This window comes from Hyla sarda, chromosome 11, assembly GCF_029499605.1.
Source record: "Hyla sarda isolate aHylSar1 chromosome 11, aHylSar1.hap1, whole genome shotgun sequence".
Classification (NCBI taxonomy): domain Eukaryota; kingdom Metazoa; phylum Chordata; class Amphibia; order Anura; family Hylidae; genus Hyla; species Hyla sarda.
Window position 1 is genome coordinate 22084269 of NC_079199.1, and position 23156 is coordinate 22107424.

At 46.4% G+C, this 23156-nt stretch overlaps 1 protein-coding gene across 1 annotated transcript in view; it reads left to right on the plus strand.

Annotated features, from left to right (window-relative positions):
* Window positions 1-23156, plus strand: part of ATG2B (autophagy related 2B) — a 97969-nt gene that overhangs the window by 59653 nt on the left and 15160 nt on the right. The window contains exons 27-34 of the mRNA XM_056546119.1: window positions 1045-1112; window positions 2190-2360; window positions 4805-4946; window positions 7462-7664; window positions 11465-11694; window positions 12268-12376; window positions 12886-13080; window positions 22420-22521. Of these exons, the coding sequence (XP_056402094.1) occupies window positions 1045-1112; window positions 2190-2360; window positions 4805-4946; window positions 7462-7664; window positions 11465-11694; window positions 12268-12376; window positions 12886-13080; window positions 22420-22521 (1220 nt within the window). The remainder of the gene's footprint in view (window positions 1-1044; window positions 1113-2189; window positions 2361-4804; window positions 4947-7461; window positions 7665-11464; window positions 11695-12267; window positions 12377-12885; window positions 13081-22419; window positions 22522-23156) is intronic.

Genomic DNA, 23156 nt, shown 5'->3' on the forward strand with positions numbered 1-23156 from the left:
GAGAACACTGTGGTCAAATTCAAAAAGAAAAGAACTTTCTGTGGAGCATATAGCAGCTGATAAGTACTGGAAGGATTAAGATTTTTAAATGGAAGTAATTTACAAATCTGTTTAACTTTCCGGCACCAGTTGATTTAAAGAAAAATGTTTTTCAGTGAAGTACCCCTTTTAAAAGGACAAGTATCATGTAAAAAAAAAACGTATCCCCTATCCTTCGGATAGGGGATACGTTTTTTTTACATGATACTTGTCCTTTAAGGTGTTCAATAAGTTTTAGATCGCGAGGGTCCGAGTGCTGGGGCCCCCTGCGATCTCCTGTTTGGAGCCCTGGCTCTCCTATAGAGTGGCGCGTCACAACCCCCACCCGAAGCGGGGGCCGCCACACCCCCTCTATATAGTTCTATGGTAGAGCCGAAGATTGCCGAACGGCTCTCCCATAGAACTATATAGAGAGGACGTGGAGATCACGGAGGGCCCCAGCGCTCGGATCTCCCGCAATCTAAAACTCCGGGTAGGGGAATACGTTTTTTACATGATACTTGTCCTTTAACCATATGAAAGTTTAATTTGAAACCTTTTGTTTTGAATAGGTCACCATTAAGAGAAATTCAACCATAGTTTGTTAAAAGTTTATGTAACTTTCTGATATATCTTTTATGTTTCAGTTGTTTACATAAACTTTTGATATGTTACCCAGGCATGTGAAAGGTTTAGATGGCAAATTCCCTAATTCAGTCTAATATTTAGGGGGTGTAAACCAAGGCCACATGCACCAAATTCATCCCAGTGGCTCCCGCTGTCTGATACATTTGATGCTGTTTTGCACCAAAGTTTTGGCCAAGCTTTGTTGTCCGTATTTCACGCCCTGTTCCTTTATGGCAGGTCATACCCCTTTCCCTGTAACCCACACCACTTGTCTAGTGAGCTTTAAATGGAGTTTAAAGGCATTTTCATCAGTTTTCTTTTGCAATTAGTATAGTAGTAGTATGACCCTTTAAACAAGTGTACTTGCTATTTAGGTAACCTAAATATTTTGTGTTCCAGATTACGTTCGCGTCCTGGACATGGGGCTTTTAGAATTGACTATACTGGCTGTGAAGTTTGGAGAAGAGGTAACTTTCCTTACAGTCACGATTACTATTCCTATGGGTAGGCAATAATTGTTTATGGTCATAATACCGTAGTGATCATCCAATTCTCTGGCCGCATAGTTGTCCTGATCCTAACACGTTCTGATCCTACGTTCCATAACACAGAATGTGAGGAGCCTAAGGCCATCTAATCATTAGGAAATGCAGCAGAACCCCTGTTGATCAGCTGTATGAAGGGGCTATGGGGGTCTGCCAGGTGCCGTAGCCTCTTTAAAGTTTCTTTCCCATAGAGTGAGGAAAAGTGACATTAAAGGGGTACACCGCCCCTAGACATCTTATCCCCTATCGAGTGCAGCGACAGAGGCTCGTGATGCCACGGCTCCTCAATGCAAGTCTATGGGAGCGGGGCGCGGATGTGACATCACCAGCCTCCGTCCTGTATCGAAGTTCCCTCCGTGCATCGGATGTCTGGGGTGCCACAGCCAAGATCGCGGGGGTCCCCAGTGGCGGGACCCCCGCGATCTTGGCTGTGGCACCCCAGACATCCGATGCACGGAGCGAACTTCAATACGGGACGGAGGCTGGTGATGTCACATCCGCGCCCCGCTCCCATAGACTTGCATTGAGGAGCCGTGGCCGTGACATCACGAGCCTCTGGCGCTGCACCCGACGCTCTAAACGAATGCTGGGTGCAGGAGGGAGATCGCAGGTGTTCCCAGCGGCGGGAAGCCCATGATCAAACATCTTATCTCCTATCCTTTGGATAGGGGATAAGATGTCTAGGTGCGGAGTACCCCTTTAAGGTTAGGTTCACACTACAGAAATTTTCCAGCAGAGAAATTTTAATGCAGCAGCCTCCCATTGTTTTGAATGGGATTCTGCTGCAATGCTGAATTTCCTCTGCAGGATTTTCAATTTCTGGACGTTTTTATGGATTGCTTTCTATTGAGACAGTGCTTGTTGGAGTGGAATCTGTTCGGATATTCATTGCAGTGTATGGAGGCAGCACACAGCAGAATATTTCCGTAATATGAACGTCGCCCCAGGCCTTTTATTCTGTTTCGCTTAGAGTTAATACATTTTCCTGTGTTCTGTCAGAACAAGCCCCGCTTCGAGATGTACTGTTCCAGTGATGTGATTCATATCAGGACCTGCTCTGACTCCTGTGCGGCACTAATGAACCTTATCCAGTACATCGCCAGCTACGGAGACCTGCATCCCCCCTCCAGAGCCCAGGCATCTCCTGGAGCTCAGAAGTCAGCCAAAAAGGTGAGAAAGGAGCACCGTCATTTAAAACCACTCCCCTGCATGTGATAGCCTAGGGGATTTTTAACAGATTTGTAAATCAATTAATTTACAAATAACTACTACTTATCTCAAAAATGCTCTAAACCTTGGCCAATAGGTATCTTCCCTGAAAAGTGCTGTCCACTGCTTGTTGTTAGGAAAATCTGACTAACGAAGCAGAGCGTTGCTTGGCTTGTGCTATGCTAGGGGATGAGAGACTGTGTGCATTCAATCTAAGCTTGTCTGCCTCCTCCAGAGGGTTCACTATGTGCCTGAAGGGTAAATAAATGTTCAGAGAAATAAGAAGAGAAAATCCTGTGTTTTGGCGCATCAATTAAACTGGAGTGTAGGTATCAATTGAATTTATTCATACAAACGACACATTTCAACCCTGGACTAGGGTATTGAATTGCGTTGTTTGTATGAATAAATTCAATTGATATCTACACTCCAGTCTAATTGATGCGCCGGAACACAGGAAAAAACTTTTTTATTTTATTTCTCTGAACATTTATTGTACCGGACGTGGAGACTCCCGATCGGGTCGTGCCTGTGGCTGCACTTTGGACATGCTCTCTCCACAAGCTACTGTAGGTGTTGGGCCCTCAGCTCAACACCACCTGGTAAGGGCAACTGTTATAATTTTATCCTGCCCTGTACATTTCTGACGGACTTCACTAGGGGCCCACCCGGGTTTCTTTTTTTTTTTCTATTCACAGTGAATGTTAAATAAAGGTCTCTTACCGCTGGGCACCCATAAAGTTCTAAGCAGGTTTCCCTAGAGCAGTGGTCTTCAGCCTGCGGACCTCCTATTGTTGCAAAACTACAACTCCCAGCATGCCCGGACAGCTTTCGCCTGTCCGGGCATGCTGGGAGTTGTAGTTTTGCAACATCTGGAGGTCCACAGGTTGAAGACCACTGCCCTAGAGTATATACTTGTGTTCCTACTACCTACACCAGGGGTCCTCAACTGGACCTTCATCACCGCCAGCCAGAACCAGCAAGAGGAGGCATCTGCTTTCCCTGCATTTTTTTTGTATCGGTGTCTTTGACACTATCCAATGCACTAGCTGAGCGTTGGCCGGAGCCAAAGAACACCCTGTTTACTGGACAGTGCCTCAACAGCTTCACTGTTGGTAGTATTGTTTTCAGGGTACATTAAGTAGCGCAGTATTGTATTTAGGGGTACCGTGTGTGGCAATATTGGGTACACACTGTGGCAATTAGGGATGTAAGAAAAAATCGATTCGCGCGATTATCGCTATTTTTTCATTTGGCGGTACTGAATCGAGTCAAAATATTTTTGAATCGATTCTTTTAGGGATGTGGAATTTGTATCTCCTGACGCCCGGAACAGCATGTCCCGAGTATCAGGAGATACAAGTTCCACATTTGTGGAGCCGGGCAGGCCGGATCTGACGCGGCGGCGCTCTGGGTGTATGGAGCGGGCTCCGACTCGTGCCGGCTCCGTACTCTGCGACCCCCGGCGGATTTCAGTATCCGGGGGCCGCTGATGCATCACCGCCGCTAATATCCAGCATGCGGTGCTCTGCATTGTGTATGGAGCGGGCTCCGGACTCGTGCCCGCTCCATACTCTGCAGCCCCCGGCGATTGCCCCGGCTGGCTATTAAAGGAGTAGTCCGGCGCGCACTTTTCTCATTTTATCCCGTCCGGGCTGCAAAATAAAAGAAAACGCCCTCTCTCTTACCTGCCAACGAGCCCCCGGAGCTCCGGTACAGGTGTTCGGTCCCCGGGCTGTATTCTTCTTACTTCCTGTTAGCCCGGCACGTCACATGGAGCTTCAGCCTAACAGGAAGTAAGAAGAATACAGCCCGGGGACCGAACACCTGTACCGGAGCTACGGGGGCTCGTTGGCAGGTAAGAGAGAATGTGTTTTCTTTTATTTTGCAGCCCGGACGGGATAACATGAGAAAAGTGCGCGTTGGACTACTAGATCGCCGCTGTCAAAGCTGACAGCGGCGTCTATTGGGATCTATGAATGCTCCCAGGTGGGCGATGTATCGGGATATATCGTGATGTATCGTCACCTAGACGGTATCGCGATATATCGGGATATATCCAATCGCCACACTGGTATTGCGATTCGAATCATATCGCCAAATGGCAATATTTCGAGCTAGTATAGAGGTGCAGATCCAAAGATCTCTGGACAGCAAACTTCGCATAGTTCAGACGTAGCTGGAAGAAATCTTTATGGCAGTCAGGACCAAATGAAGAAGAAAATAGACAGTGAAAAGCTCCAATCAGAAGACGTCCCTGTGAGTCCCTGCATGTGAATGTTTGTTCTTCCTCTGAGTGCTGTAGTCCTTGTATAATTTGAAGTAAGATGATGTCTGGCACTATTCTAGTTCATTAAGCTACATATCCCAGCATATGCTTAACATTGTTAACTGTTGTGTTGCAGAGTGACACCTCTACAGGGTCCGGGTCCAGGGGCCCCGCTCTGGCAGAAGAAGAGCAGCAGATACTGCGGGATTTGATGAGTGATGCCATGGAAGACACCGACGTTTACCAAGATGTCACACCAGCAAAATCACAGCTAAATGGTAACACATAATATATGGTGCACAGTAGATTGATGCTTTTCTCGGTTTGCGGTAAAGCCTTTTTGCCATATTGGATATTTTGGTTTGCTGTTTATAGCTGTATTATTGGTACTGGGCACAGCTTGGTACAGTCCGCATCATTTAACAGTCTCTGTCTAAGGTAACACCCAAACCTGATAACACCCAGTTGCCAGTTTAGTCATACATTTCCAGGAGACATAACTGATACTTATAAGTAGAGATGAGCGAACTTACAGTAAATTCGATTTGTCACAAACTTCTCAGCTCTGCGGTTGCTGACTTTTCCTGCATAAATTAGTTCAGCTTTCCGGTTCTCCGGTGGGCTGGAAAAGGTGGATACAGTCCTAAGAAAGAGTCTCCTAGGACTGTATACACCTTTTCCAGCCCACCGGAGCACCTGAAAGCTGAACTAATTTATGCAGGAAAAGTCAGCAACCGCCGAGCCAAAAAGTTCGTGACGAATCGAATTTACTGTAAGTTCGCTCATCTCTAGTTATAAGAGAAAAAAGGCAAAGTACCTCATATGTTATTATAGTGTGAGACAGGAAACCCACATGAATTCACAGCATTAGTATGCTCCCCATCTGTAGTTGTGATAAGCCACAACTACTTTAAAAAGGACCTGTGGGCAACCCAACATTTTTTGGATGATACTGTCATTAAATGGCCTATGATACCCTGACCACATACCCATTTACCATTTACTGATATGCCCTTTAATTACCGAGATACGAGGGTTTGTATTTGCTAGTCAGATGGGCGTGAACATATTTTAATTATGGGAGTGTCCAGGCATGCTATGGCATTATAGCATTCAGCGGTTTGGCGCTTCACTGGGGCATAGAAAACAGTTCTTGCAGACAGTATGCTGTGATAACCTTTTATTCACCAAAGCATAGATTATACATAGATAATAGCAGTTACACACATAGCTGGGTGCTCAGGACAACGTGTTTCGAGAGAGGATTCCTCTCTCTGTCAGGTCCACTATCTTATTATGAAGTGTAGGAATTTTTACAGTGGAGGGGACTTCAACATTTTCTAATTGTGGCGGGTTTGTGACATCACTGGGGGCTGGTGTATGACCTCAGCCTCTGTGACATCGAGGAGGGGTTTGCTGTATTTTCTTTTGTGTTGTACCTATAACATTACCAAATTCTGCCCATAGAAATCAATGGGCCATTATGCTCCATGGCTAAGTTCATTGATCAGTACTGTAAGCTAAGCAACTGAGTACGCGGCCGGGCTTTGAATGGGAGACGGAGAGTGTACAGTAATTGAAGGCATCTCAGGTATAACTATAACTGTTGATGACAGAAAAGGTCATTAAGTGGATAATTGCTTGAGGAAGTTATTAATGTAGTTTGTGGTTAAATTGATTAAGTTTGTGGTCACATTAGAATGTATGTTACCTGAGATGCCTTCAATTACTGTACACTCTCTATCTCCCATCCAAAGCCCGGCCGAGCACTCAGTTGCTTAGCTTACAGTGCTGATCAACGAACTTAGCCCTAGACCATAATGGCCCATTGATTTCTATGGGCAGAATTTGTTAATGTTACAGGTACAACATAAAACATTAAAAAAGATACCGCAAACCCCTCCTCGAGGTCACTGAGGCTGACATCATACACCAGCCCCCAGTGACCTCACAAACCTGCCAAAATATGAAAATTTTGAAGTCCCCTCCACTGTATAAATACCTACACTTCATAATAAGATAGCGGACCTGACGAAGAGAGGAATCCCCTCTCGAAACGCGTTGTCCTGAGCACCCAGCTATCTATGTATAATCTACACTTCGGTGAATAAAAGGTTATCACAGCATACTGTCCCGGTGAAGCGCCGAAACCACAAGTCGGACTTGGGACCATCCCCCGCCAGGGACGCCCACATCCTGTCTCCAGCTTCTATCCTGACCACTGCCAGCAGTACCGACGATCTGTGGCTCCCAGACCCTGCCGCAACCCACACAAAGCGATTCCCAGTGTTGTGTCTGCAATTAGCACAACTGGCAAAGGTGAGCGTCTTTTATTTTTTTTATTTTTTATTTATTTTTTTACTTTTCTTTGACACACATCTACCCTGTTAAAAAGGTAAACGGCAGAATCGGAGCGCCATCTCTGTCTGTCTTCTTCTCTTTTCTACAATCTCCTGTATATATTCATGTGTATTTATGACACGTGGCACTTAACACTGGGATTGACTCTTACACTCAGGTGTTTGCTTTTTACATAGGTCAGTGTTTCCCAACCAGGGTGCCTCCAGCTGTTGCAAAACTACAACTCCCTGCATGCCCGGACAGCCGTTGGCTGTCCGGGCATGCTGGGAGTTGTAGTTTTGCAAAAGCTGGAAGCACTCTGGTTGGTTGGGAAATACTGGCATTGTACGTTGTAACACATTAACAGGGAACTAGAGACTATGACTTGATCATGTTTTTTATGGCTGCATGTAGGTGATGGATTCCCTTTAATCCAGCTTCTCTCTATCTTAGGTGTATCTGAAAGCAAATCCGACTTGCACAAGGCTCCCTGCTCAGACCTCTTTTTGTTTCCCGATGAAAGTGGAATGCTCTCTGAAGAATCCAGTCCCACATTCGCAACAGCTACACAACATCTTATAAGTGACGCAATTCTCGATGCTCCGCTCGAAAGCGATGACTTCTGCATTCTATACGCCCCCAAGACCCCTGTTACAGTAAGTTTTCCTTTACACTTTGTAAAATGCATGTACACTATAGTTAGCCTTCTTTTACTGGATGCAAGGTCATTGTTTGTATCCTTTATGGGATACTCGTCACCGATAATCAAAATAAAAACACCCTACAACAGCCTTTAGGTGTCCATAATATATGCAGTATATTAATTACTAGTGCACCAAACACATAACCTACACAAAATATATTCATTGAATATACTTAAATGTTAAAAACAAAGAAAGACAACAATGGACATAATGAAAAAGCTCCAGAACACATGCAAAAGGTAGATATGAAAACGAGACCCATTTGTAATGGACGCAGAATACTATATTCAACATAACAGGCAAAGGTTAACAAGAAGCCTACATAAAGTGCATAATAGTACAGTACAACAGAGACCTGTGCATAATAAATAAAGTAAACTATACAGGGTGCCAGACCATACCTACCCAACCCCAACGATCGTTTCGCTAAAAGAATGCTTCCTCAGGGGGGTGTGTCCACGCCCCCCTGAGGAAGCATTCTTTTAGCGAAATGATCGCTGGGGTTGAGTAGGTGTGGTCTGGCACCCTGGATAATTTAGGTCCCTTTCCGCTCCAGGTATCATCCTGTAAAAAAAACCTCCGTTATTACTCCGGGCAAAAAGTCCTGAAAACGGCCGGCAAAAAATCCCATTCATGTCAATGGGATTTTTTGAACATCCTTTTGCATCAGGTATGTCCGTTTTTACCAATGTCCGTTATTTTTGCCGGCACAAAAGACTGTGCATGCACAAATTTTTAGTCCGGCAAAAAAAATTGTGAAAAACCGGACGTTAAAATTTAACATTGAAGTCTATGGGAACCGGATGTTCAAAAAAAAACATCCGTTATCATCAGTTATTGTCAGGTTTTTTAACATCCGTTTTTTTGTACTGCACATGCTCAGTACAGCTTTACAAGGGTTAAAAACCTGATTTAAAAAAAAAATGATGTAACTGGTAATAACGGATGAACAAAAAATCATTAAAAACAACAGATGATGGTCATCCGTTATTGATCAGTTATTCATGGTCATCGTTATTGCATCTGTTTTTTTTTTTCATCCGTTATTGTAAAATAACGGCAGTAAAAAAGCAGGATGATACCTGTAGTGTGAAAGGGGCCTTACTTTATTTATTATGCACAGGTCTCTGTTGTACTTTAATATTATGCACTTTATGTAGTCTTTACATGTTCAAGCTATATATTTTTTGTTATGTGTTTGGTGCACTATTTTTCTAGTTTTGGTGTTGCATGTTTTATGGGATACAACATCTTAGAAATCTCTCAAATGTCCAACCGGCAGCAAAAAAAAACTCACATTGAAAAGTTTATCAGTACTGGGCATAAAGATCCAGATCCTGCTACAAGTGGAAGGATTTCCTATGAGAAAGTAGTTCAGGTCTTGGTAAGCATCGCTGCTGTTAAAAATTTGTTTTGTACCACGTTTGAGATTATCCCCCTACAGCGAGGGCTGCACAGCAACTTTGGCTGTGACACAGGTAATGCGGCCAAATACTACAGTGTCCCGCTGCTGCATGACATCTAATAAAAAGTCCTGTCTGATCAGAGAGAGCTACATAAACAAGAGCATCTGTTAGCTGCCTATTCGGGTTAACCCTTTAAAGGGGTACTCCGGTGGAAAACTTTTTTTTTTTTTTTTTGTTAAGTCAACTGGTGCCAGAAAGTTAAACTGATTTGTAAATTACTTCTATTAAAAAAAAATCTTAATCCTTCCATTACTTATTAGCTGTTGAATACTACAGAGGAAATTATTTTCTTTTTGGAACACAGTGCTCTCTGCCTACATCACGAGCACAGCGCTCTCTGCTGACATCTCTGCTTTCCATTTTAGGAACTGTCCAGAGCAGCATATGTTTTCTATGGGGATTTTCTCCTACTCTGGACAGTTCTTAAAATGGACAAAGATGTCAGCAGAGAGCACTGTGGTCATGATGCCAACAGAGAGCACTGTGTTCCAAAAAGAAAATTATTTCCTCTGTAGTATTAAGCACCTAATAAGTACTGGAAGGATTAAGATTTTTTAATAGAAGTAATTTACAAATCTGTTTTACTTTCTGGCACCAGTTGATTTAAAAAAAAAATTTTCTACCGAAGTACCCCTTTAAAGAGGGTTATCCTATAAAAAATATTGTGTGTATTTCAGCAATATGTTTGAAAATAAATAAATTCATTTATAGCGCTTTATTCAAATTATTTTGCGTTAACCTTTTCACCAGGAGCATTTCTATTGTGGACATTTGTATATTTAATTATCTCTATCTATCTACACCTGTAAGAATGTATATATAAAGAGATAGAGGGGGAATAAGACGAAGGATGTTCAAAACATTTCTACACTAATATTAAATATATATATTAAAATAATATATGTATTTATTATATGTATGTGCCTTCCGAAACCTTTCAAACATCCTTTGCACTAGACAGAAATTCATAGAAATATCTCTCTGTTAGGCTGGGTTCACACTACGTTTTCTCCCATACGGGAGCGCATACGGCAGGGGGGAGCTAAAACCTTGCGCTCCTGTATGCCTTCGTATGCGCTCCCGTATGTCATTAATTTCAATGAGCCGGCCGGAGTGAAACGTTCGGTCCGGTCGGCTCATTTTTGCGCCGTATGCGCTTTCCCCCCGGACCTGAAACTGTGGTCGACCACGGTTTGAGGTCCGGTCGTAAAAGCGCATACGGGGCAAAAATGAGCCGACCGGACCGAACGTCTCTCTGCGGTCAGCTCATTGAAATGAATTAAATACGGGAGCGCATACGAAGGCATACGGGAGCGCGAGGTTTTAGCTCCCCCCTGCCGTATGCGCTCCCGTATGGGAGAAAACGTAGTGTGAACCCACCCTTAGAGAGGATGGATTTGGGTGCAGTACTATTTTTCGTTTTTTACATATACAAGCTGATAAATGTGTGTAAATGATGTATATAGTGCACAAATAATAAGTAAGAGGGATGAATTGGTTGGGACAGTGGAGCATAAAATTCAGGGAAGATATGATCCTTAGCACTAAGTCCCAGGAAAAAAGGGTGGGGCCAACATCAGGGGGGTGGAGTTTGGCCAGGGTTTGGGCATTTTTGGCACGATCCTAGGCAGGCCAGAGGGGGCTTAAATTTTCTGCAATTGTGTTAGCCATGGTGCCCTATGTATTGGTGAGATTTCTGGAGCGGTGTGCGAGGGACTGCTTTCTATGCAGGTCAGTGGAGGAAGACAGGAGAACTAAGCTCTGATAACTAGGGAGTTACCAAAGGCCAGACTTCAAAGAATCCTGGGAAAAATAAAACTGCTTCCTGATCACATGATTACACTGATGCCCATCCACAAAAAGTGAAGACACCAGCCAGAGAGTGGCTGTTTTTGCATAGATAGTGTTAGAATAGGGGGGTGTATTACTCCTGGGCTTTATTTTTCTCCATTCAATTTGATAATACTTTAAGGAAGGGGTTAATACAGTGGGAGTGAATGGCTCCTGCTATATAGCCTCTAGAACCACAGTTTGAGGACTGTATGTTGCACCTGTCATCCATCTGAAAAGGACACCTATCAGCTGACAGACAATGCTCCTGTCATCAGGCAATCCTCACCAGCGATTGGCCAACAGCAGCTGGTGCAACTCCTTCCAGATGTGCTTTTCAGCTGGACGACAGCCGCCGTAACCACTGACTTCACTTTACTTTCCTCCCGAGAACCTGAATGGACCTGAACACAGTCAGTAGGGATTTACTATTGTTTCCTCTTGTATGTTTTTCAGGATAAAGATGAGGAGCCCTCGGTGAAGAAGCTTGTGGACGATGCCATAGTGATAAAGGAAAACTATTTCAGCTCTCCCGGGAAAAAATCTGACACCAGTAAAGCCCCCCTTCACTTCCCTGTCCCTGTTGTCCGATACGTGGTTAAAGAGGTCTCCCTTGTATGGCATCTATATGGGGGGAAAGACTTTGGAAATGCTGCTTCTTGTAGTTCTCCTGCTAAACACTACATGTACGTATTGAATATACAGTTATTAAGTAAATATATACTCGTAAAGAAAATGAACAATATCACTCACCCCATGTCTTCAAGTTTCGGTAATGTTCCAAAGGTCCTCCTCGGACGGGAGCGGGGAGGCGGCAGTTGGTACTGGGGGAGTTCAGACGCTGGCCACAGACCGTATCACGCCGCTTGGCGCTTCGTCAGGCCGCACTCGAGAGTACCGAAACTTGAAGACATCGGGGGTCACTCAGACTGCTGGTGTTTTGGATGCGTTACAAGTGACCGCTCTAGGTTGATGTCCTGAGCCAAATTAGATAATACGTGCACGGAGAAAAACACATTGACACAGCATTGAGTCAAAATGGTTCTCTTATTTATTGTATAACCTACACACAAGATATATCCTTCTGTAGGGCGTAGCACATTGTATAAGCATTCTAATTGGTTTCCAGACTACTTTTAAGTAAGCATTGCATCAAATTTTCTCTGTGCCAAAAGTTTTGCAAGAGCTGGAGGCACACTGGTTGAGAAACAATGGTCTAGACTGTATGTGTTGATTGTCTGTGATTGTTCTGTACGCAGGAGCCCTCACAGCTCACCATCCTGTACACCAACAAGAAGATCCAGCAGCGTAGTCCGTGGTGGTCGGGGAAGAAATCAAGATTTATTGATGGAGATCCAGCTGACCAAGGTAAAGCAGTGTATTAAATAAAATGTTAATCTTATCACAATGCACATATCCATATAGTCACCAGTGTATGTGTCGTTACAACTCACATTGGAGACAGTCTGCCATCGTTCATATATTTCTGAACAGCAAATTTTATTGTTCAGCAGTCCGGTAAAACTGAATAACATAGATTGCATGGGCTTCATCTGCATGGAGTTTGTATGTTCTCCCTGTAGATCAGTGTTTCCCAACGAGTGTGCCTCCAGCTGTTGCATAACTACAACTCCCAGCATGCCTGGACAGCCTTTGGCTGTCCAGGCATGCTGGGAGTTGTAGTTTTGCAACAGCTGGGGGCACAAAGGTTGGGAAAACACTGCTGTAGATACTCTGAGACGGCAGTCTTCAGCATGCTGGGAGTTGTATTGTTGCAACAGCTGGAGTGTTCTTCTCTGAAGTACTACTGTACAGGTTTTGGGTGTCTTTCTTTTTTCTTTTTACCTTTTTAGCAATAATCCTTTCTATGTGCACAGGTTAAGTTCCAGCATGAAGTTTACCCACAGGCCGATGAGATGGCAGAGGTGACTTTGACAGAACAGCCGGTATCACGTCAGGTGTTCATTGTCCAGGACCTGGAGATTAGAGATCGTCTGGCCTCATCTCAGATGAACAAGTTCCTTCATCTGTACAGCAGTAAGGAGATGCCAAGAAAAGCCCATTCAAACATGGTAAGTCCATCACAGTATCAAAGGTAGGATTCCTGAATCAAAGACATACAATATTATATAACATATTATTAAAACATGGCTTTTATCCAGGATAAGGAAAACATATCTGTTTCTTCTAGAAACAGCGCCACCCTTGTCCTCAGGTTGTGTTGGTATTGCAGCTCAGTTCCATTAATGGAGTACTCCGGCCCTAAGACATCTTATCCCCAATCCAAAGGACCCCCGCAATCTTTCATGCTGCACCCCGCTTTCATCAGCCTCCGGTGAGAACATCGCTCCGGGTCTGATGAATCACGATGACGGGGCCGAAGTATCGAGACGTCACGGCCCCGCCCCCGTGTGACATCACGCTCCACCCCCTCAATGCAAGCCTATAGGAGGGGGTGTGGCAGCTGTCACGCCCCCTCCCATAGGCTTGCATTGAGGGGGGTGGAGTACTAAGTGAACCCCCCCACAGGATAAAATATTCGATTTGATAATTAAATATCAGGTTACAGTAGATCGTAACTCGGGAAACAATTCTTGGAAGTTAACTATACCTACTGCCACCTCCGTAATAACTGACCGGAGCGGCACACAAGGGCCTTGTGGACTGCAGGTAATTTCTATTTTATTTCACTTTATTACACATATTTTATCATATATATATTTTATTCTTCTATTTTACATATTGCAACATTGTCTCGAGCGCTTCATTGGGGGACATAGGACCATGGGTATATGCTGCTTCTCCTCCATTCCCACCTTCTGGGTTCACTTCACCTTCTGGAATCGTCCGCTGCTGAAATTGCTCAGTGTGAACGGGTTTCGTATATGTGCACACTGCCTACATGCGCACTGCGCTGCAGGCCCCGCTACTTGCACACTCCATTTTGTTTCGGGCCGTGCGTTGTGACGCTAATTGAGCCCGCGGTTCGGGCCTAGTCATAGATCCGCCCCCTTTTCAGCACAGTGTCACGCGCTTTGGCCTATGAGGGCTCCTTCTCTCCTGCTCCCCGCCTCTCAGGGCACACTTCGGGAGCAGATCTTACCCTATCCTGTGGGAGCATGCACTGCAGGGGGCTGCGTTTCTCCCCCCCCCCCCCCCCCCTCTTCTTCACCCTACGGGACTACAGCACGTGCTGCAGGAGTCAACTGGCACCTCATTCCCTGCTCCTGGCTCAGCGTGGACCTGGCTGTATCCACAGTCAGTCCTGACCTGCCGCTTCTCTCAGCATCTCGGACGGTCATCCTGCTGCTATCTGCTCCAGCTGTACCTTCAGGACCTTCTTAGCTCCGGACACAGGAACCTGGGTGAGTTCACTCCTTGTCTGTCTTGCTGCCTGACTTACTAGTGCCTTTTTTTCATGTCCGACCCGAGACCTGACCCAACCCCCCTCCCCGGCAAGTGGTTCCTGCACTGGTCACTTATTATTCTTGTTAGAACCAAAATGCCAGTCGGATCCCTTGAACCTACCAGTCCACCCTGTGCGTCCCTGCAGCCCAATCCTCCCCTGGCTACCATGCAGGATGGTCTGATCCTGCTCTGAGTGGCCAGGGTGTCCCAGGAGGTGGTCTCCGCTTTGGGGCAGTGCTCCTTACATTACACCCTCATCTGCCATTCCCTACGGCACTCCCGTGGCCGTCTGGGTCACTTTTCCTCCGCTTCCTCCCCTGAGTCAGGCTGCGTGGGGTCCTCTCTCCGCCGCTCTTGCTCTCTCCACATCCTCCAGGTGCCACTGCAACCGATCACCCAGTGTCCGCTCTCTGTCTCTCCGCACAGTGGTGGCTCTCCTCCACTCTTGTGGTGTATCAGTTCTCCCCCATCTGGACGACCTACTCATCAAGGCACCCTCCCTGGAGCAGAATCGGGTCAGTCTCAACATCACTCTGCAGACCCTCTCCAGTTTCGGTCGGATCATCAATCGTGCGAAATCCAACCTGTCTCCGTCCCAATCGCTGACCTTTCTCGAGATCCGCTTCGACACGGTGGCGGCTCACCTCACTCTTCCGGAGGACAAGCTCTGGAAGCTGTTGTCCCTGTTGTCGGGGATTTGCTTGCTTCGGCGGCCGGGTTTGATTCCTGTACATGCCTGCAGGTCTTTTCTGGGCAAGATGGTAGCTTCCATGCAGGCAGTCCCCTTTGCCCAATTTCAGTACCATCCTCTTCAGTGGGCCATCCTCTCTCAAATCCCCCTGGTCTCTCCACCACGGGATCCGGCTTCCGCTCAGAGTTCGCCACTCCCTCCTTTGGTGGCTTCGGTCTACACCGGGAGGGTCGCTCCTTCCTGCCTCTACATTGGCATGTCCTGACCACGGACGCAAGTCTCCTCGGCTGGGGAGGTGTCTTCCGGTACAAAAACGGTCCAGGGCCATTGGACCCTGTCGGAGTCTGGTCTCCCCATCAGTGTCCTGGAGCTTCGTGCGATCTTCCTGTGCCTTCTTCACTGTAGTCGCCTGCTTTGGGGCCTTCCAGTACGGGTGCAGACGGACAACGCCACCGCCATGGCATACATCAATCGCCAGGGCGGCACCAGCAGCTCGACGGCCATGAAGAAGTGGTCGAGGAGCCTCTCCTGGGCGGAACGTAACGTTCCAGTCATATCGACCGGTGCACATTCTCGGGATCAACAATTGGGAAACGGACTTTCTGAGTTGCTCCACCACCGACCTGGGCGAGTGGTCCCTTCACACGGAGGTCTTTGCTCAAATCTGTCACCACTGAGGAACTCCAGATGTGGATCTCTTTGCGTCACGCCGTAACAGGAAAGTCCCTTGCTTCGTCTCCAGGTCGCGGGATCCCCCTACGCTCTCCCCTACCGATTTCTTCTGCTTCCACTTCTTCCCAGGGTCATCCAGAAGCTCAAGGCGGAGGGCATCTCAGCAATTTTGGTAGCCCCGGATTTTCCTCATCGCGTGTGGTACACGGACGAGGTCAGTCTTGTGGCAGACATTCCCTTCTGTCTTCTGGATCGTCCCAACCTCCTCTCCCAAGGACCCCTCTGACACTCTAATTTACTTCCTCTGCGTTTGAAGGCGTGGTGGCTGAAACCGCGGTTTTGAGGGCTCGGGGATTCTCTATCCGTGTGATCTGGACCATGCTCCATGCCCAGAAGCCCTCGTCCACCAGGGCCTTTTTCCTCTGGTGTGAGGCTCGTTCTCTCTCCCACCTCTATTTTTATTTCCCTTTGCTTCCTTTCCTGGAAGGTGGCCTTCCTTGTCTCAGTCACGTCTATTCCCTGTGTGTCGGATTTGTGTCCATTCGCTGTGTGTTGGTACCCTCTTTTCAACTCAAGGTCGTGACTTCCTTTCACTTGAACGAGGAGATTGTGTTGCCTTCTTTCTGCATGTCCCCTTCTTATCCGTGGGAGTGCCAGCTTCACAAGCTGGACTTGGTTCGAGCGGTTCGGACCTATTTCTCGGTCACTTCCTCCTTCCGGCGGTGTGACTCGCTGTTTGTGCTTCCCGGACGGCGGCGCAAGGGGCTTCCATTTCAGAGGCGTATCATTGTAAGGGTCAGGTGCCCCCCTTTCGAGGCCTGTGTCGGAGGATGCGAAGGTGTGAACACGGCAAAAAACTTGGCAAAAGTATGCAGAGACGGCCTTGCAAGCCTGCAGAGCCGAATCCCCGTGGCTGACCGCCCAGGAGGCCACGCGGTGGGGGCCTCCTGGGCGGTCAGCCACGGGGATTCGGCTCTGCAGGCTTGCAAGGCCGTCTCTGCATACTTTTGCCAAGTTTTTTGCCGTGTTCACACCTTCGCGTCCTCCGACGCAGGCCTGGGCCACAGGGTCTTGCAGGCAGCAGTTCAGCCATCCTCCTGGGTTCTTTTCTGGCTTGGATGTTGGTCTTCCCTCCCCAGGGACTGCTTTAAGATGTCCCATGGTCCTGTGTCCCCCAATGAAGCGCTCGAGAAAAGTAGATTTATAGACTTACTGTAAAATCTCTTTCTCTGAGCTTCTATTGGGGGACACAGCACCCGCCCATTGGTTTGTTGGTGACCAGCCAGTTTCCATCTCTGTGGTGTGGGGGGTGTTTTTTGTGGTTGTTCCATTCTTTTCTGGGTTTTTGTTCGAACTGTTCCTTTCTTGGTCGATCCCCTTCTGCTTTGGGACTAAACTGAGTTGCCCATAGCAACCAATCAGATTGCTTTTTTTATTTATTTATAAAGGGTCCTCTGGAAAATAAAAAGCGATCTGATTGGTTGCTATGGGCAACTGGTCACCTTTTCGTCTGCACGCATTTTGATGAATCTCCCCCATTATTCTTCATCTACTCCTGCCGCAGAATGGATACATATGGTTTGGTCAGATATATACACTGCTCAAAAAAATAAAGGGAACACGTAAACAACACAATGTAACTCCAAGTCAATGACACTTCTGTGAAATCCCACTGTCCACTCAGGAAGCAACACTGATTGACAATCAATTTCACATGATGTTGTGCAAATGGAACAGACAACAGGTGTAAATTATAGGCAATTAGCAAGACACCCCCAATAAAGGAGGGATTCTGCAGGTGGTGACCACAGACCACTTCTCAGTTCCTATGCTTCCTGGCTGATGTTTTGGTAACTTTTGAATGCTGGCCTTGCTTTCAATCTAGTGGTAGCATGAGACGGAGTATACAACCCACACAAGTGGCTCATCCAGGATGGCACATCAATTCAAGCTGTGGCAAGAAGGTTTGCTGTGTCTGTCAGCGTAGTGTCCAAAGCATGGAGGCGCTACCAGGAGACAGGCCAGTACATCAGGAGATGTGGAGGAGGCCGTAGGAAGGCAACAACCCAGCAGCAGGACTGCTATCTCCGCCTTTCGGCGAGGAGGAGCACTGCCAGAGCCCTGCAAAATGACCTTCAGCAGGCCACAAATGTGCATATGTCTACTCAAATGGTCAGAAACATATTCCATAAGGGTAGTATGAGGGCCCGTCATCCACAGGTAGGGGTTGTGCTTACAGCCCAACACCGTGCAGGATGTTTGGCATTTGCCGGAGAACACCAAGATTGGCAAATTTGCCACTGACTCCTTGTGCTCTTCACAGATGACAGCAGGTTCACACTGAGCACATGTGACAGACGTGACAGAGTCTGGAGACTACGTGGAGAACGTTCTGCTGCCTGCAACATCCTCCAGCATGACCGGTTTGGCGGTGTATCAGTAATGGTGTGGGGTGGCATTTCTTTGGGGGGCCACACAGCCCTCCATGTGCTTGCCAGAGGTAGCCTGACTACCATTAGGTACCGAGACGAGAACCTCAGACCCCTTGTGACACCATATGCTGGTGCGGTTGGCCCTGGGTTTCTCCTACTGCAAGACAATGCTAGACCTCAAGTGGCTGGAGTGTGTCAGCAGTTCCTGCAAGAGGAAGGCATTGATGCTATGGACTGGCCGCCTGTTCCCCAGACCTGAATCCGATTGAGCACATCTGGGACATCATGTCTCGCTCCATCCACCAACGCCACATTGCACCACAGACTGTCCAGGAGTTGGCGGATGCTTTAGTCCAGGTCTGGGAGGACATCCCCCAGGAGACCATCCTCCACCTCATCAGGATGATGCCCAGGCATTGTAGGGAGGTCATACGGGCACGTGGAGGCCACACACACTACTGAGCCTCATTGTGACTTGTTTTAAAGGGGTAGTCCAGTGGTGAAAAACTTATCCCCTATCCTAAGGATAGGGGATAAGTTTGAGATCGCGGGGGGTCCGACCGCTGGGGCCCCCCGCGATCTCTCTGTACGGGGCCCCGGCTCTCCGCCGAGATAGCGGGTGTCGACCCCCGCACGAGGCGGCGGCCGACACGCCCCCTCAATACATCTCTATGGCAGAGCCGGAGATTGCCGAAGGCAGCGCTTCGGCTCTGCCATAGAGTTGTATTGAGGGGGCGTGTCGGCCGCCGCTTCGTGCGGAGGTCGACACGCCCCCTTCCCGCGGGCTGTCGGGGCTCCGTACAGGAGATCGCGGGGGGCCCCAGGGGTCGGACCCCCCGCGATCTGCAACTTATCCCCTATCCTTAAGATAGGGGATAAGTTGTAAACCACTGAGTCACCACTGGACTACTCCTTTAAGGACATTACATAAAGTTGGATCAGCCTGTAGTGGGGTTTTCCACTGTGATTTTGAGTGTGACTCCATATCCAGACCTCCATGGGTTGATAAATTTGATTTCCATTGATAATTTTTGTGTGATTTTGTTGTCAGCGCATTCAACTATGTAAAGACGAAAGTATTTCATACGATTAGTTCATTCATTCAGATCTAGGATGTGTTATCTTAGTGTTCCCTTTTTTTGAACAGTGTATACTCAAAGTATAGCCTATTATTTTATAAGTGATGAAAAATTAGATATTCTCATTTGCTAAGGAAAATCAGTGTGTGGGGTTTTAGCAGTGTACATATGGATGTAGTGTGGGGGACTGGGGACTTTCCTCTGAGCCAGTGTTTCCCAACCAGGGTGCCTACAGCTGTTGCAAAACTACAATTCCCAGCATGCCTGGACAGCCGTAGGCTGTCCGGGCATGCTGAGAGTTGTAGTTTTGCAACAGCTGTAGGCACCCTGGTTGGGAAACACTGCTCTGAGCCATTACAGAATGCGACAATATCGGACACGAGCCGTTCTTTCATTACATAGCTGACCATTTATCTGATTCACTGTTATGTACTGTGTTATGTATGTTATGTGTTATGTTACATTTCCCCTATGGTAATACCTGGCTGGCTGCAGCTTCCCTCGGCCAAAATCAGCTGTTTGCCGGTAGTGTGACCCAGAACCGGTCGCCCGCGGACAGATAATATTCACCCTGCATGTAGCAGCTGGAGCAGATGACCCGGGGGATACATTGTAGGGGAAGTGGTAATATTTACATCATAAATTATATTCCTATAAAATAATGTAAATCTTCGACCACAACCTTTAGATGTGTGGAGGCGATTTCCTGGTTTATCTCCAGATGAAATGCAGCTGTGACATGAGGGTCTGCCTTATATCAGGTCAGTTATCTGACTATTACAGCATATCCGCTTCAGGATGATATAGTTTGTTGTGTGGGTGTAGAATAGATCAGTATTAAGAGATAGAGAAGATGATTTAAAGATGTATTTCAGGCCTATGATGCTTTTGCATCCCTCTGTTACTCCTCTTGGTTAACTATAAAAAATTTGATAACTGGAAATTACAATTCTCCTTTATCAGTAGGGATAGGTCAGTGCTGAAAGGGTTACACTGTGTAGGGACACTTGTTTTCTTTATACTTACTAATGGACTACTGCAGTTTCTTAATTTTATATATACATATATATATACATGTGTGTGTGTATGTGTGTGTGTGTATATATATATATATATATATATATATATATATATATATATATATAGCGAGAGATACACACACACACACACACACACACACACACACACACACACACATACATATATACACACATATATATATATATATATATATATATATATATATATATATATACACATTATAATATTGCAATACTTTGTATTATCGCCTCATTCTGTTAGGGCACATTCACATGGAATATTTCTAGTGCAGCAGCCCCCCCGCCCCATTGTTTTTAATGGGATTCTGCTGCACTGCGATTACTTCAGAATTTTCACCATGGAAATCAAATTCTGGACTCCACTGAAAGCATAAACATGGTGCCGACTAATTAGCACGGAATATCTACTGTGTGAATGGGCCCTTAAAGGGGTACTCCAGTGGGAAAAAAATTTTTTCATATGAACTGGCTCCAGAAAGTTATACAGATTTGTAAATTACTTCTATTAAAAAAATCTTAATCCTTCCAGTACTTATCAGCTGCTGTATACTACAGAGGAAGTTGTATAGTTCTTTTTCAGTCTGACCACAGTTCTCTCTGCTGACACCTCTTTCCGTGTCAGGAACTGTACAGACTGAAAAGAACTACACAACTTCCTGTGGAGCATACAGCAGCTGATAAGTACTGGAAGGATTAATATTTTTATTTAGAAGTAATTTACGAATATGTGTAACTTTCTGGCCCGGTTTAAATCGGTACTCCGGTGGAAAACAGTTTTTCACATTAACTGGCTCCAGAAAGTGATATAGATTTGTAAATTACTTTTGTTAAATAATCCTGCTGTATGCTCCAGAGGAAGTTGTGTAGTTCTTTCCAGTCTGACCACAGTGCTTTCTGCTGCCACCTCTGTCCATGTCAGGAACTGTCCAGAGTAGAAGCAAGTCCCCATAGCAAACCTCTCCTGCTCCAGAAGAACACTGGTTGGGAAACACTGCTCTAATGAGAGAAGAAAAAATGTAGACTATACAGAGTTTGCAGTTAGGGTTAAGGTTAAATGACCGGGATCACAGCATCTTCTCATGGCACTCGTCACAGCAGGGATCCAGCTGTCAATCATAGTAAGACGACCTCAAATAAGGCTTAATAGGGGCTGTTTCTCCTTGTAGAGATCCCCCGGTGAAGGCTTCCCTACAGACAATGCTCTTTGGGCAAAAGGTATGCAAATTAGCTCTTAGTGCCACCTCTCTGTCAGAGAGCTAATTGGCATCGAAATCAGGTTGTAATTGTGCATCCATGTACTGGAAGTGGTCAAAGGTGAAGTTTAAAGGGGTAGTCCAGTGGTGAACAACTTATCCCCTATCCTAAGGATAGGGGATAAGTTTGAGATCGCGGGGGGTCCGACCGCTGCGGGCCCCCTGCGATCTCCTGTACAGAGCCCCGAAAGCCTGCGGGAAGGGGGCGTGTCGACCTCCGCACGAAGCGGCGGCCGACACTCCCCTTCAATACAACTCTATGGCAGAGCCGAAGCGCTGCCTTCGGCAATCTCCGGCTCTGCCATTGAGATGTATTCAGGGGGGCGTGTTGGCCGCCGCTTCGTGCGGAGGTCGACACCCGCTGTCTGGCCGGAGAGCCTGGCCCCCGTACAGAGAGATCGCAGGGGGCCCCAGCGGTCGGACCCCCCGCAATCTCAAACTTATCCCCTATCCTTAGGATAGGGGATAAGTTGTTCACCACTGGACTACCCCTTTAAGATGATATAAAAAGGCTCTGTGCTTTTTCCTAAACCATCCAGGGCCTGTGTTGGTATTGTATCTCCGCCCTATTCATACGGATGGGACTGATCTGCAGTATCACACAAGGCCTATGGTCGGAAGTCGTTGCGTCGTTTCTTTTATATAACAGAGTTTCATAGTCTTGCTTGGAGAAGCTGTTGGCCGGACATCACAGGGAAACAACAGGGCCTTGTGTCCACAATTCATGACTTCTAATGTTTAAGCTGAGAAAACATTCTACTAATGCAAATATTTTGTCTTCTTTTGTCTATTGTTCCCCCCCCCCCCCCCCCCAGCTTACAGTCAAAGCCTTACACGTGCGACCTGAGTCTTCCCATTCCCCACAAGAATGCTGTCTGCGGGTAACGCTCATGCCGATTCGCCTCAACATTGACCAGGTAAGACAGAGAGGTGGTTTGTAAGGGCCAAACCGAGGAAAGGATAGAGATTCCGTCCACTCTCCTGACATGTCTTTTCTGGTGTGTGTGCGCAATACAGGGTTATAATAAAATATTGATAGGGCACAAGTATTTAGTATAACAGGCATATCAGGAGAGCTAAGTGGCCTTCTGAAAATAAGCCTAAGTAACTATACAGTATTTATCTTAACTAGGAATGACAAATAAAATCAGCAAACAGCACATACAAACATCACTTTCCTAAAACTAAATATATAAATAAATATAGATATATAATATTATACTCAAGAACTGCACTCACTATTCTGCTGGTGAGGTCACTGTGTACATACATTACATTACTTATCCTGTACTGATCCTGAGTTATATCCTGTATTATACTCCAGAGCTGTACTCACTATTCTGCTGGTGAGGTCACTGTGTACATACATTACTTATCCTGTACTGATCCTGAGTTATATCCTGTATTATACTCCAGAGCTGTACTCACTATTCTGCTGGTGAGGTCACTGTGTACATACATTACATTACTTATACTGTACTGATCCTGAGTTATATCCTGTATTATACTCCAGAGCTGTACTCACTATTCTGCTGGTGAGGTCACTGTGTAC